Below are 14,730 nucleotides of genomic sequence, written 5' to 3' on the forward strand. Positions count from 1 at the left end.
AGATTCATTTGTTTTATTTATTTATTTTTTGAGGAATTGCATTTTAAAAATTAATTTCACTTTATAAATACATTAAATATATTCATTTTAAAAGCAAACTTTATAAAACAAGAGAATAAATCCCCTTCACCCTTTTCTTTCTTTCTTCCATATATAACTGCTCAATTTTATTATTTATCCTTCCATTTTGAAAGAGGCAAACAGATTTGAAAGAGGCAAATTTCAAAAACATATTTTGAAATTTATATGTGTATAAATACACAATGTATACATATCAATATATATTTATATTGATATATATAAATATAAATATATATATATATTTATTGATTTATTGATGTATATATGTGTATATACACACATACTTGCCTATAAATACTGACACAAATGATTGCATACTTTACCTACTTTTCTCAACCTTGCTTTTTTCATTTATTGATATGATCTAAAGATGGCTTCAGAATAGTGTGGAGATATTTCTCATTCCTTTTTACAACTGCATTGTAAAAGTATATTATTCTCATTCTATTTTATGAATCATTATTTAAAAATGCATTGTGATGCAATTAAAAAAATATGAGCTCCCAAGGATAATATAGTGGCCATCTAAATCAAAATCTTTCCAAAAATTCTATAGAAACATAAAGATGAAAAAGGAAAACAAACCATTCATAAGCATGCCTAAATTTAACTAGGAGTTAAGAATACCAAAAATTTGAATTATATTTTAGTGGGGATATAAAGATCTAAAGCCAGCAGAGATAATACCAGACCTGAACCAGAACGAAAATTTTATGCAGATAGGATATACATTAAAAAAAAAAAACAGAGAAAAAGCATTGGCAATCTAGCACAACCAAAATCACTCCTAGAAAGCAACACTTCCATCTAGAATGGAAAATATTAAGTTGTATGGGGCTTTTATTCCCATTTCCTCTTCTCATTTCCTCCCCCTGATGTTAACTTGTAGTTATTAATAGTTAATCCCAAATGCCGATTCTTCATTTTACCTGCATTAATATGTGTAAGATTAGTGTTGTGGGTAAAAGCATAGGCTTCTTAGGACTCAAGATTACTTAGGATTCGATCCTGTTTATGTCATTTGCACACTTTGAAATTGTAAGCAACTTAGTTAACATTGTGCTTCGTTCCTCCTCTGTAATATATAGATAATAATACTGGTCTCCTAGGGCTGTCTTAAGGGCTAAATTAGATTCGGTGTAAAGTAACAGCACACAGTAAATACTTAAGAACAAAAATATTGTTGTTATTTCCAAGTCTGCAGCTTTGATGCTGAATAGATTTTGAATGGATTGAGAAGACTGAGGTGGGCTAGAAACTGTTGAGAAGCATTTTATTTTGGTCTCAGGATGAAGAATTGAAGGCAAATTATAAGAAGCATTTGGGGCTCGTATTAATCAATATGATAACAATAATGGTCTCAGGTTTATAATTCATTAATTAAATTATTCACATTTACTTGATGGATAACAATGGACAATAACCCCTCTAGGCCCCTTATTACTCATTCAGAAAATAAAAGTTTGAGGGTAAGATGATCCCCTCTGGCCTCATCATTCCATGATTCTTAGATGTTAAAATAAACAAGGAATATAAAAAAGTAATTTATACTTGGTTTGTGTTTTTACATGTGTATTCATAAGAAAGAGATAGAAAAATATTGAATTAATTTATATTGAGACAAAGTGATTTGCTTATATGTTGATCTTATTAGTTGGCATGTTTATTTACCTCTTAAGACTATTAGATCCTCTTTTATACTCTACTTTCCAGATTATTTCTAAGTATTTGTTAATCCTTTTCTTACAACTTTTTTGGATTTTTCAAGGAAAGTCTTGTAGGCATTATGATATATAGTGTGTGATTTTTTAAAAAATATTTTTTACTTGTAGTTGGACACAATACCTATATTTTATTTATTTTTATGTGGTGCTGAGGATCGAATCCAGAGTCTCGCATGTGCTAGGTGAGCGCTCGACCGCTAAGCCACAATCCCAGCCCCTAGTGGAAACCCGTCTTACTATTTACTTTGTAGCATTACCCGGGACAAGTTACATTTCCTCCAATGTGCCTCCTTTTCCTCATCTTGTCTAATGAGGCATTTCTTTTATTTAACTTTTAAGTCTATTCCTAATAGCCTATGATTCTATGACTGTCACAGCATGTGTTATGGGAGGAGTAGCTGGAATTTCTTAATCTCCTCTTTGTTGTGTTTGCTGTAGGATTTCGGCTGAATGCCTCCTCTTGGCCCATGTTCCTTTTGAAGACGCTAAATGGAGCAGAGATGGCTCCCATCAGGATTTTCCACAAGGTAGGCCGTCCTTCAGCTATCACCAGTTCCAAGGAGCTACAGTTCAAATACTTACCTCCTTTCAATTACTGAGGCTCTGGCATCTGCCTTCTGTTTATGCCCTGAAGATGCCTTCTCAGAACCTGGTTCAGTAGAAGACTATTTTAGTACTTATGAGGTACCCATTATTCTCAGAGAAGTGTATTAAGGCTACAATAAAGTAGGATTCCTGGTTTTTGGTTTCAGCTGTCAATAATAAGTTAATAAGATCCTTTTCATTCTTACCTATAAAATAGAACTTACCTTACCTATAAAATAGAACTTACCTGTAAAATAGAACTCTACCTTATTGGGTTGTTAAGAAGTTAAAATGTGTTTATTAATAGAACTATAAAATGTAATATAAATATAAAGGAACAAATCTTAAATGGAGTTCTGTAGAGTCTATGTTCTAAATAGAAAGAGGAAGAAAGGAGACTTTTTGAGTTCCTACAATAAGTTTGGGTCTTTATATGTATACTATATCATTTAATACCCACAGCTAACTTTATGGATTAAGAATTAGTAGTTCAAGATCCACCCAAACCAAGTTCTGTAGGGCCCAGGCACACAGCGGGTCCACTCCTTTCCCAACAAGGCAGACACACGCCAGAGCCTAGCCTCTGGTGCAGGACTGCCCCTTCTGACCAGTGCACTGCTGCGAGAGCCAATATCCAACCAGAGGGCTCACATAGCCCGTACAGGATCCAGGATTTCAGTAGGCTCAGTTCACCCCTCCCCCAGCAGGTCAGACACTTCCAGAGCCTAGCCTTTTGTACAGGACCACCCCTTCCTACCAGCAGACTATCATGGGAGGTCAAGCCCAGTGGCCCAGATCCACCCACTCCAACTTACACAGGTCCCAGTTCCAAGATGCAGTAGCATCCATTGAGGGACACCAGCAGGGTCTGGAAAGCCCAACATCAAGGTGAGGTACAGACAATTTGAACATGTACTACAAGAATATAGGGAAGAAACTGTAATATCTCAGATCCACACTTCAAGAAAGGAAGACACATAAACAACATGAAAAAACAAGGGAGGAAAGTGCCCCAAACAAACCAGTACACTATAATAACAGAACCTATGGACAGAGAAGTTGATGAAATGTCAGAGAAGGAGTTCAGAAGGTTCATAATTAAAATGATATGTGAATTAAAGAATGACCTAAATAAGCAAATACAAGCAAAAATTGATCACTCCAACAATGAGATAAGAGAACAAATACAGGTAGCAAAAGATTACTTCAAGAGAGAAAGAGAGACTCTGAAAAAAAGCCAGTCAGAAATTCTTGAAATGAAGGATACAATAAATCAAATAAAAAACTCAATAGAAGGCATAACCAACAGACTAGATCACTTGGAAGAAAGAGAACATCAGATAATGAAGACAAGTATACAATCTGGAAAATAAAGTTGATCACACAGTGAAGAAAGTTAGAAACCATGAATAGAACATCCAAGAATTATGGGACAGCATCAAAAGACCAAAACTAAGAGTTGTTGGGATAGAGGAAGGCACAGAGTTTCAAACCAAAGGAATGCACAATCTCTTCAATGAGATAATAGCAGAAAATTTCCCAAGCATGAAGAATGAATTGGAAAACCAAATACAAGAGGCTTACAGGACACCAAATGTACAAAATTACAACAGATCTATACCAAGGCACATTATAATGAAAATGCCTAGCATACAGAATAAGGATAGAATCTTAAAAGCCACAAGAGAGAGGAATCAGATCACATACCAGGGGAGACCAATTCATATCTCAGCAGATTTTTCAGTCCAGACCCTCAAAGCCAGAAGGTCATGGAACAACATATACCAAGCTCTGAAAGAAAATGGATGCCAGCCAAGAATCTTGTATCCAGCAAATTTAGCTTTAGATTTGATGATGAAATAAAAATCTTCCATGATAAACAAAAGTTAAAAGTATTTACAACTAGAAAGCCTGCATTACAGAACATCCTCAGCAAAATATTCCACAAGAGAAATAAAAGACAATGATGAAAGTCAGCAGAGGGAGGGATTACACTAAAGGAAAATCTAATCATAGAAGAAACTACCAATCAAAAAACATAGACTAGCAGATTTTATCCAAAAAAAAAAAAAAAGGACCCAACAATATGCTGCCTCCAAGAGACACATCTCATAGAAAAAGACATTCACAGATTGAAGGTGAAGGGTTAGGAAAAATCATACCACTCACATGGACTGCAGAAGTAAGCAGGGGTTTCCATCCTCATATCAAATAAAGTAGACTTCAACCTAAAGTCAATCAAAAAGGATAAAGAAGGACACTAGATACTGCTCAAAGGAACCATACACGAACAAGACTTAACAATTATAAATATATATGCCCCAAACAACGGAGCGTCAAACAAACTCTTCTCAAGTTCAAGATTCAAATAGATCACAACACAGTAATTTTGGGTGACTTTAACACACCTTTTCTACCACTAGATAGATCTTCCAAACAAAAGCTGAACAAAGAAACTGTAGAATGCAATAATACAGTCAGTAACTTAGACTTAACTGACATATATAGAATATTTCAACCTTCAACAAGAGAATATATTTTCTTCTCAGAAGCACATGGATCCTTCTCTAAAATATACCATATACTATGCCACAAAGCAATTCTAAGCAAATATAAAAAAGTAGAGATACTACCCTGCATTCTATCAGATCATAATGGAATGAAATTAGGAATCAATGAAAAAATAAGAAATAAAATCCACTTCAACACCTGGAGACTAAATAATATGCTACTGAATGAACAACGGGTTACAGAAGACATCAAGGAGAAGATTAAAATGTTTTTAGAACTTTAGATTTAAAAAGTTTTTAGAACTTTTAGCTTTTAGAACACAGATATATCGAAATCTCTGGGACACTATGAAAGCAGTGTTCATTGCATGGAGTTCATTCCTTAAAAGAAGAAAAAGTCAACAAATAAATGACTTAACACTACCTCTTAAAGCCCTAGAGAATGAAGAACAAATCAACACCAAAAGTATCAGAAGACAGGAAATAATTAAAATCAGAGCTTAAATTAATGAAATTGAAACAAAAGAAACAATTGAAAAAATTGACAGAACTGCTGGTTCTTTGAAAAAATAAATAAAATTGACAGACCCTTAGCCATGCTAACGAAGAGAAGGAGAGAGAAAACTCAAATCACTAACATACGTGATGTAAAGGAAATATAACAACAGACACTACAGAAATACAGAAGATAATTAGAAATTATTTTGAAAACTCCAATAAAATAGAAAATATTGAAAGCATTGACAAATTTCTAGAGGCATATAATTTGCCCAAATTGAATCAGGATAATGTACAGAATTGAAACCTATCAATTTCAAGCAACAAAAAAGAAGATACCATCAGAAGTCTACCAACCAAGAAAAGCTCAGGACCGGATGGATATACAGCTGAGTTCTACAAGACCTTTAAAGAAGAACTAATACAAATACTCTTCAATTTATCCCAGGAAATAGAAAAAGAGGGAATACTTCCAAACTCATTCTATGAGGCCAATATCACCCTGATTCCAAAACCAGGCAAAGACACATGAATAGGAAGGAAAGAAGGAAGGAAGGAAGGGAGGGAGGGAGGGAGGGAGGGAGGAAACTTCAGACCAATATCTCTAATGAACATAAATGCAAAAATTCTCAATAAAATTCTGGCAAATCGAATGCAAACACATATCAAAAAGATAGTGCACCATGAACAAGTGGGATTCATTCCAGGGATACAAGGTTGGTTCAACATATGGAAATCAATAAATGTAATTCATCACATCAGTAGACTTAAAGATAAGAATCATCTCAATAGATTCGGAAAAAGCATTTGACAAAATACAGTACCCCTTTATGTTCAAAACACTAGAAAATCTTGGGATAAAAGGCATATATCTCAACGTCATAAAGGCTATCTATGCTAAGACCCAGGCCAACATCATTCTAAATGGAGAAAAATTGAAAGCATTCCCTCTAAAAACTGGAACAAGATAGGGATGCCCTCTTTCACCACTTCTATTTAACATAGTTCTTGAAACACTGGCCAGAGAAATTAGATGAAAGAAATTAAAGGGATACACTTAGGAAAAGAAGAACTCAAATTGGCACTATTTGCAGATGATATGATTCATACCCGGAAGACCCTAAAAGTTCCACCAGAAAAACTCCCAGAACTAGTAAATGAGTTCAGCAAAGTAGCAGGATATAAAATCAACACTCATAAATCAAAGGCATTTCTGTATATTAGTGACAAATCTTCAGAAAGGGAAATGAGGAAAACTACCCCATTCTCAATAGCCTCAAAAATAAATAAATAAAATGCTTGGGAATCAACTTAATGAAAGAGGTGAAAGATCTATATAATGAAAATTACAGAACCCTAAAGAAAGAAATCAAAGAAGATCTTAGAAGATGGAAAGATCTATCTTGCTCTTGGATAGGCAGAATTAATATTATCAAAATGACCATACTTCCAAAAGCACTATACAGATTTAATGCAATTCCAATCAAAATCCCAATGACATTCCTCATAGAAATAGAAAAAGTAATCGTGAAATTCATCTGGAAAAATAAGAGACCCAGAATAGCTAAAGTAATCCTTAGTAGGAAGAGTGATGCAGGTGGCATCACTAGACCAGACTTTAAACTATACAGCAGAGCAATAGTAACAAAAACAGCATGGTATTGGCACCAAAACAGACCAGTAGACCAGTGGTAGAAAATAGAGGATACAGAGACTAACCCACAAAACTACAGTTCTCTTATATTAGACAAAGGTGCCAAGAACATGCATTGGAGAAAGATAGCCTCTTCAACAAATGGTACTGGGAAAACTAGAAACCCATATGCAACAAAATGAGATTAAACCCCTATCTCTCACCATACACAAAACTCAACTCAAAATGGATCAAGGACTTAAGAATACAACCAGAGACCCTTCATCTAATAGAAGAAAAAGTAGGCCCTAATCTCTATCATGTAGGATTAGGCCCCAACTTCCTTAATAAGACTCCTGTGGCACAAGAATTAAAATCAAGAATGAGATGGACTCAAACTAAAAAGCTTATTCTCAGCAAAAGAAACAATCACTGGGGTGAATAAAAAGCTTATATCTTGGGAGAAAATCTTTACCCCTTACACATCAGATAGAGCACTAGGGTATATAAAGAACTCAAAAAGCTAAACATTAAAAAAAAAAAAAAAAACAAATCAATCAATAAATGAGCCAAGGACCTGAAGAGTCACGTCTCAGAATATGATGTACAATCAGTCAACAAATACATGAAAAATGTTCATCATCACTAGCAATTAGAGAAATGCAAATCAAAACCAATCTAAGATTTCATCTCACTCCAGTTATAATGGCAGCTATTATGCATACAAACAACAATAAGTGTTGGTGAGGATGTGGGGAAAAAGGTACACTCATATACTGCTGGTGGGACGCAAATTGGTACAGCCAATATGGAAAGCAGTATGGAGATTTTTTGGAAAATTGGGAATGGAACCACCATTTGACTAGGCTCCCTCTCTTTGGTCTATACCCAAAGGACTTAAAATCAGCATATTACAGGGACACACCCACATCAATGTTTAGCAGCACAACTCACAATAGCTAAACTATGGAACCAACTTAGATGCCCTTCAATAGATGAACGGATATATATACACAATTGGATATTACTCAGCAATAAAAGAGAATAAAATCATGGCATTTGCAGGTAAATGGGTGGAGTTAGAGAAGATAATGCTAAGTGAAGTTAGTCAATCCCAAAAAACCAAATGCTGAATGTTTTCTTTGATATCAGGAGGTTGATTCATAGTGGGATAGGGAGCGGGAGCATGGGAGGAATAGACGAACTCTAGATTGAGCAGAGGGGTTGGAGGGGAAGGAGGGGACATGGGGTAATTAATGATCATTACTATCCAAAGTACATGTATGAAGACACGAATTGGTGTGAATATACTATGTATACAACCAGAAATATGAAAAATTGTGCTCTATATATGTAATAAGAACTATAATGCATTCTGCTGTCATATATAAATAAAAAATTTACATATAAAAAAGAATTAGTAGTTCCATTTAATAGTTAAGGAAACATACTTTTGAATAAAACACTTGCTCAAGATCACATGGCTAAGTGGTGGAATGGGAATCCAAAACCTATATTCATTCTTCCTTATTTCTCAAGAGGAGAGGCAGACAAACTGCTGTTAGGTGAATTCTCTCTTGGGGTGAGAGTTATTGTAAGGGGAACTGAATTAGGTTAGCCTATACTGCTAGTTAAATCTAAACCCCAAGAGCCTTCTGGTTCTCAAAATTCAGTGTACAGGAAACTGGAAAACACTTTTACTACAAAATACCTAAAAATGCTGTCAGGCATGGGGAGACCTAACAAATATTCTTTTCAATGCTCTGCTGAGCTTACCAGAAAGTAAGAAAAATTTTACTTTTGGTAGGCCAAAAATGAAGGAAGAAAAATGATGGTATTAAATGTTTATACTGACCCTATCCCTATAGTTTCCTTAGGGGTTTTGCCAGTCTTACTTTTCAAGAATCGTGTCTTTTTATATATAAAAATACACACACACACACATACACACACACATGCTTAGGGCCCATTCAAGACAGGGAAATGTACCTGCATGCCACATAAAAACCAGAGAATGCCTCTGAAGTGTTTACCCCAAGTGAGAAAATGATTGCATTGATAAGTAAGAGTCTCTGCTAGACCATGTGTAGGGATGGGAATGCAGTCATCTCCTCTGATTAACAGAGCCTTTACCCTTGTTGTCCCAGGTTCACATAAATTCCCTATGTTGTTTAGGAATTCTACAGTTGTATGGATATTTCTGGATGCCTAGAAGAAGCAAATCTAAAATCTATCTAGAGGGTTTGATGTCACCAAAATCCCAGAAGTGAAATACCACTGAAGATAAGCACTTAATCTCAAATTAGCCCTGAAAAGCTTTCAAAACAAATCTGCCATGAGGGGGAATCATTAAACAGAACAAACAGTAACATAACCCGAAGGACTTTCAACCAATAGAAATGTCACCTAGAGATTATAACTTAAGTATTTGAAAATAACTGAAGAACTAAAAGAAGGAATAAAAAAGTGAGAAAAAGCATAAAACACAATTTTTAAAAGACAGATTTGGAAGAAAAAGACCAAATGAAACATCTAAAGATGATACTTAAAGAAAAATTAATAGGTATATATGTAACTTAAACACATACACCTGAAGAATTACCTGGAAAACATGTTGAAGACTTTCCCTAGATTGTAGCACACAGAGAAAAAAAGATGGAAACATGAAAGGTAAAAAGCAAGAATACTTAACCACGGGCAAATTATCACCTATTTAAGACTGATGAACTGTAAATGAATGTACCCTAGAAAGTAATATAAACAAAATATTAATGTTCTTTTATTTACAACAGAAATTCAATAAATCAACTTTTGAATCACACAAACAAAAAAAGCAAGAATACTATTAGAAGGACTGACAGATGCTGAACATGAAATCCAGGAAGATTAATTAGAAAGGATAGAAACAGATAATATTAAAAAATATAATAACTGAGAGTTTGCCAGAGCATGTAATAAAAACATATATAGCTTAACACATCATAACTCTAGGAAACTAAAAGTCGACAGAGAAGATCTGAGAAAGTAATTAAACAGAATGTCTTCAAAGTGATCAGCTGACATGTTTCCTGACAGCAGCAGTATAAGCCAGAAGGAAATGGGATAATATTTTCAAAGTACTGAGAGAAAGTAGTCATCCACCTAGAATTCTATGTCATTGTAGAATGAAAGTAAAAATCAGATTTATCAAATAAACCAAAGGAAGTTGATGTAACACCTGAATGAACAACTTAAGATTTTATTTCAGAAAGAAGGTGATTTAACCATAAAGTAAGAATGAGATGGAAGAAATAATGGTGAGGAAATATATTGTTTGCTTGTCACTTACTGTATAAAGCAATTATAATGACAAAAGGAAATACTCGGCAGTATAATAAAGTAGAACTAAATTGTCTACACTATACAACTTAGGAGTAGTTGAGGTATTCTAATGTTCTTTTATTGTTTCAGACTATAAATAAAAGATGAGTTTTAGTCTTTGTTATTCAACTATATAATTAAAATCTTACAGGGATCCATGAAAAGATTATAAATAGACTTAAATTTCTAAATCAATGGAGGGTAGGAAGGGTATGAAAACTTAGGTGATGAAAAAAGAAGTAAAAGTGCCTTGGAAAATCAAGTTAAATAGAAACATAGACAATAAAATAACTGTAATAAATTCAGCTGGGAAAAAAAATAATAATAAAAAATAAATAAATAAATAAAACATGACTATGGAAAAATCTTGTAAAAAAAAAAAAATTCAGCTGGGCATAGTAGCACACACCTGTAGTCCCAGATAGCTACTTGGGTGGCTGAGGCAGGAGGACCACTGGAGCCCATGAGTTCAAGACATGGTGCCTAGGAAACAGACCCCCACCACCACAAAAAATTAAAATATTTCAAAAATCCCAGTTATCATAAGAAATGAAGCTAAACTTATCAGTTTAATCATATAGAAATTAACCCTTTTAAATTCTATATGCTATTTACTATGGATGTTGCTTAAACATAATGACATAAAACTGTTAAAAGTAAAAGACTAACAAACAACATTCTAGGTAAACTTTTATCAAAATAAAGCTGGTATAAACTATACCGAAATCAAAGGAGACTCTGATGCTAAAAAGCATTTAAAGCTTACCACTTAATCATTAAAAAGTACATTTTGTCAAGAATATTAAAGCATTTATAAGCATCTATAGTCCTGAAAGACATAGCCTCAAGATTTATAAAAATTTGACAATTGCATGACAAGATTGGAAAATTCAAAACCACTAAGGAGTGTCTGAATGCACTTCTCTCAATAATGGATAAATAATGTAGATAAAAATTAATATATCATGCAGTATGAAATTAGTTGATGGCTTTTTAAAAACCAGTTCATTTCTACCTAACAGCAACAAATGGCTTGAGAATAATTTTTTAAAAACCATTTATGATAACAATAGAATCACAATATGCCTAGAAAAGATGTTAGTAAGAAATCACAGGATATTTATAGAGGAAATTTAAAGTCTTTATTGAAGAAGTCTTAACAAATTGAAAGGACTGTCATGTTCATAGATGAGAACGCTCAATATCATACATAACAAAGGTTATTTCTTCCCAAATTAATATATAAACTCATTGAAGTCAAAATCTTAATGGAGTTTTCTGTGGGACATGACAAGCTGATAAAATTCATTGAAAGGTGAAGGAGAAAGAGCAGCCAAGACAATATTAAAGAATCACAAAGTAGGGGGACATTTCCTACCAGCTACTCGTTTTATAGGACTATGTTGTTGGTACAGGATGAAACAATAAGATATAGGGCAAGAACAGAGTGTACAACATTTTTTTTGAAACTTGATCCATGTGACTACAGATCAGCATCTAAGATTTTACACACTGCTGGTGAGTGTGTACAGTGTTGCAAACACTTTGGAGTACAATTTAGCAATATTTAATAAAGCAGAAGATGTATATGTCTATCCTATATCTCAGCAATTCTACTCCTAGGTATATATTCTGAAGAAACCCTACCACATGTATACAAAGGAACAGTGCAAGAATATTATTAAAACACTTTTGAAATAGTAAGCAAATAGAAACAACCTTAAATGTCCATTTAAAGAGAATGAATAAAGTGTGATACATACATATTACAGAATGCTAGTAGCAGTTAAAACGACTGGAGCTAAATTTTTCAACATGGGTAAACTTCATAAATGATGTTGAACAAACAGGCAAGTTGTAGAATGATGTGATCAGTACAGTATCATTTGTGTAAAACCTTAAAATGTGCAGATAGATATGTACACATATAGTAAAGTATAAAAACAGGCATGGGTAATTGTTAACCTCTGTGGTAGGTGAAATAAGAATGGGTCAAGGAAGGGAACAAAGGGAGATTCAGCTTTACCTGTGACCTTTTATTTTAAAAGAACTGAATCAAAGATGTCAAAATATTAGAATTAATAAAGTAATATTTTGGTGTACTTTGAAATCCATTTAAAATAAAGACTAAATCTCCTTGGTAAATCTTGCATAGCAGTCATGTTTTAATCATCCAGATGAGACAACAGTCTATTGATGTATCCAGTCCTTTTCTTTGTGTCTAGGTCTGATTATTTCTGTTTCCATCTAGGAGCCACCATCACCTTCCCACAACTTCTTCAAAATGGGAATGAAGCTGGAAGCTGTAGACAGGAAGAATCCTCATTTCATTTGTCCAGCCACTATAGGGGAGGTTCGGGGCTCAGAGGTGCTTGTCACTTTTGATGGGTGGCGAGGAGCCTTTGATTACTGGTGCCGCTTCGACTCCCGGGACATCTTTCCTGTGGGCTGGTGTTCTTTGACTGGAGACAACCTACAGCCTCCTGGCACCAAAGGTAAAGGCTCTTGAAACCAGGATGCAGATGATGAGGGAGATTACCTATCTCTGTCACAGTCAGTCTGTTCTCACCAGAACACTTCACTAATAGGCAGGGGAGGAAGAGGACCAGCAGCTTAGGTACATACCAAGGCGTTCAGAGAATAGCCATTAACAGTAAAGAATTAAGTGTCAAATGAAGCCAGACATGGTTTTGGGATGAAGTACAAATTCCTCCCTGTAAGTATCCTGATTTATTATCAGGGAAGTAACTTCTCGTTTATCTTACTTTTGCCTCTAACCCCTTTCAAAGTATAGGTAGTAACATTCTCAAGGCAAATGTCGTTCTCAAGGCAAATAAAATTCTCAAGGCAAATAATGAGCTAGGGTAACACTGTGTTGTAAAAAATATTTCAGAATTGTTACAGCAAGATGGGATCCATCTCCACCATACAAGCTCTGTGGCTTTGAACAGTTAATTCACCTCTCTAAACTTCTGATTCCACATCTTTAAAAGAATACCTACTTCATAAAGTTATTATGAGGAATAAATGAAATTACATCTGGCAAATAGAAGGGGCTAAAATAAATTGTTATTGTATTAATGCTGCTATTATTATAGTTATGCTATATTTGTTACAATTACTACATAATGTTATATTATTATTATTATACTATTATAAAATTAACCACTAATGGAGAAATATTATAATAGTGCCACAGACTAAATGAATCATAAATTATACTTTTAATGATGATGATGATGATGATGATGATTGTTGATGATGATGGTCATAATGATAGAGATCATCCAGGATAGATTTAGAGATGGCTGCTTTTAATAAGGAAAATAATAATACTTCCATCCTCTTAAGTCTAAAGTGTACTGGTAAACCTGAGGAAAGAAAAATTCACTCTTCCTATTGTCTCACAGTCTCTTTTCTAAACTTCTGTTCTTTAATTCAATTAGCCAAATATTTATTGAGCACATCATTGTCAGCCAAGCTGAGGATGCTTTAGTGACAAAGATGAACAATAATCCTGCCTTCATAACACTTTTGTTCTAGAGGGGTAAGACAGAGAGCAGATGTTTAAATCAAGAAATAAGACCATTTCAAGTGCTAGGGATATAGCTTAGTAGTAGAGCTCATCCTTTTCCTAAGTTTGGGCCTGGGTTTAATCTCCAGCACCAAAAGAGAAAAATGAAAAAAGAAGAAAGTCATTTCCAGTAGATAATTTGTAAAGGGAAATGAGATAATTTCTCCTAAGAAAACAAAGTCTGATAAGCTAGTGACAGTGAAACTATAGTAATAAAGGAAACTATATGTTTAATAGCTTTACTGAAGTATAGTTGATGTAAAATTTATCGCATATATTTAAAGTGAAAAACTTTAATAAGAAAATATTTAATATGAAAAACTTTGAATAAACATACATCCATGAAATCATTACCCCAATCAAAATAATGACTGCATCTATCATCCCCAAGTTTCTTTATGGAAGGGTAACTTCTAGATAGAATTTCTTTTCAGGAAAATTTGTCTGAAAAGTCAATGTTTGAATTAAGACCTGAATGATAAGAAGGAACCAATCAAGGAAAGAGTGCCAAGCATACAAATGGGACAGCTAATGCTGTTGTCCTGAAATGTGAATGAGCTCACTTTGTTTCCAGGGCAGAAAGCAGATTGCTCTTACTAGAATACACAGCCTGAGTGAGAAGGTAGTACAAGTTGATGCCAGGGAAGCAAACTGATGTCAGAAGATACAGGGCTTTGTAACCAGAATGAGAATTTTGAACTTTATTCTGTACTTACTAGAGAACCATTAGAGGGTGCTAAGCAAGGGAGTAACAAGTGACAAGAT

General features: G+C 34.2%; 1 protein-coding gene across 22 annotated transcripts in view; it reads left to right on the forward strand.

Moving 5' to 3' along the window:
- Positions 1–14,730, forward strand: part of LOC124110154 (polycomb protein SCMH1) — a 199,287-nt gene that overhangs the window by 83,085 nt on the left and 101,472 nt on the right. For all 22 annotated transcript variants that reach the window (XM_046469287.2, XM_058570844.1, XM_058570845.1 and 19 more), the window contains 2 exons: positions 2,244–2,332; positions 12,643–12,886. In XM_046469287.2, the coding sequence (XP_046325243.1) occupies positions 2,244–2,332; positions 12,643–12,886 (333 nt within the window). The remainder of the gene's footprint in view (positions 1–2,243; positions 2,333–12,642; positions 12,887–14,730) is intronic.

This window comes from Marmota monax, unplaced genomic scaffold (assembly GCF_021218885.2).
Source record: "Marmota monax isolate L192 unplaced genomic scaffold, Marmota_monax_Labrador192_F-V1.1 WCK01_AAM20220418_F8-fsc00008, whole genome shotgun sequence".
In the NCBI taxonomy this organism is placed as follows: domain Eukaryota; kingdom Metazoa; phylum Chordata; class Mammalia; order Rodentia; family Sciuridae; genus Marmota; species Marmota monax.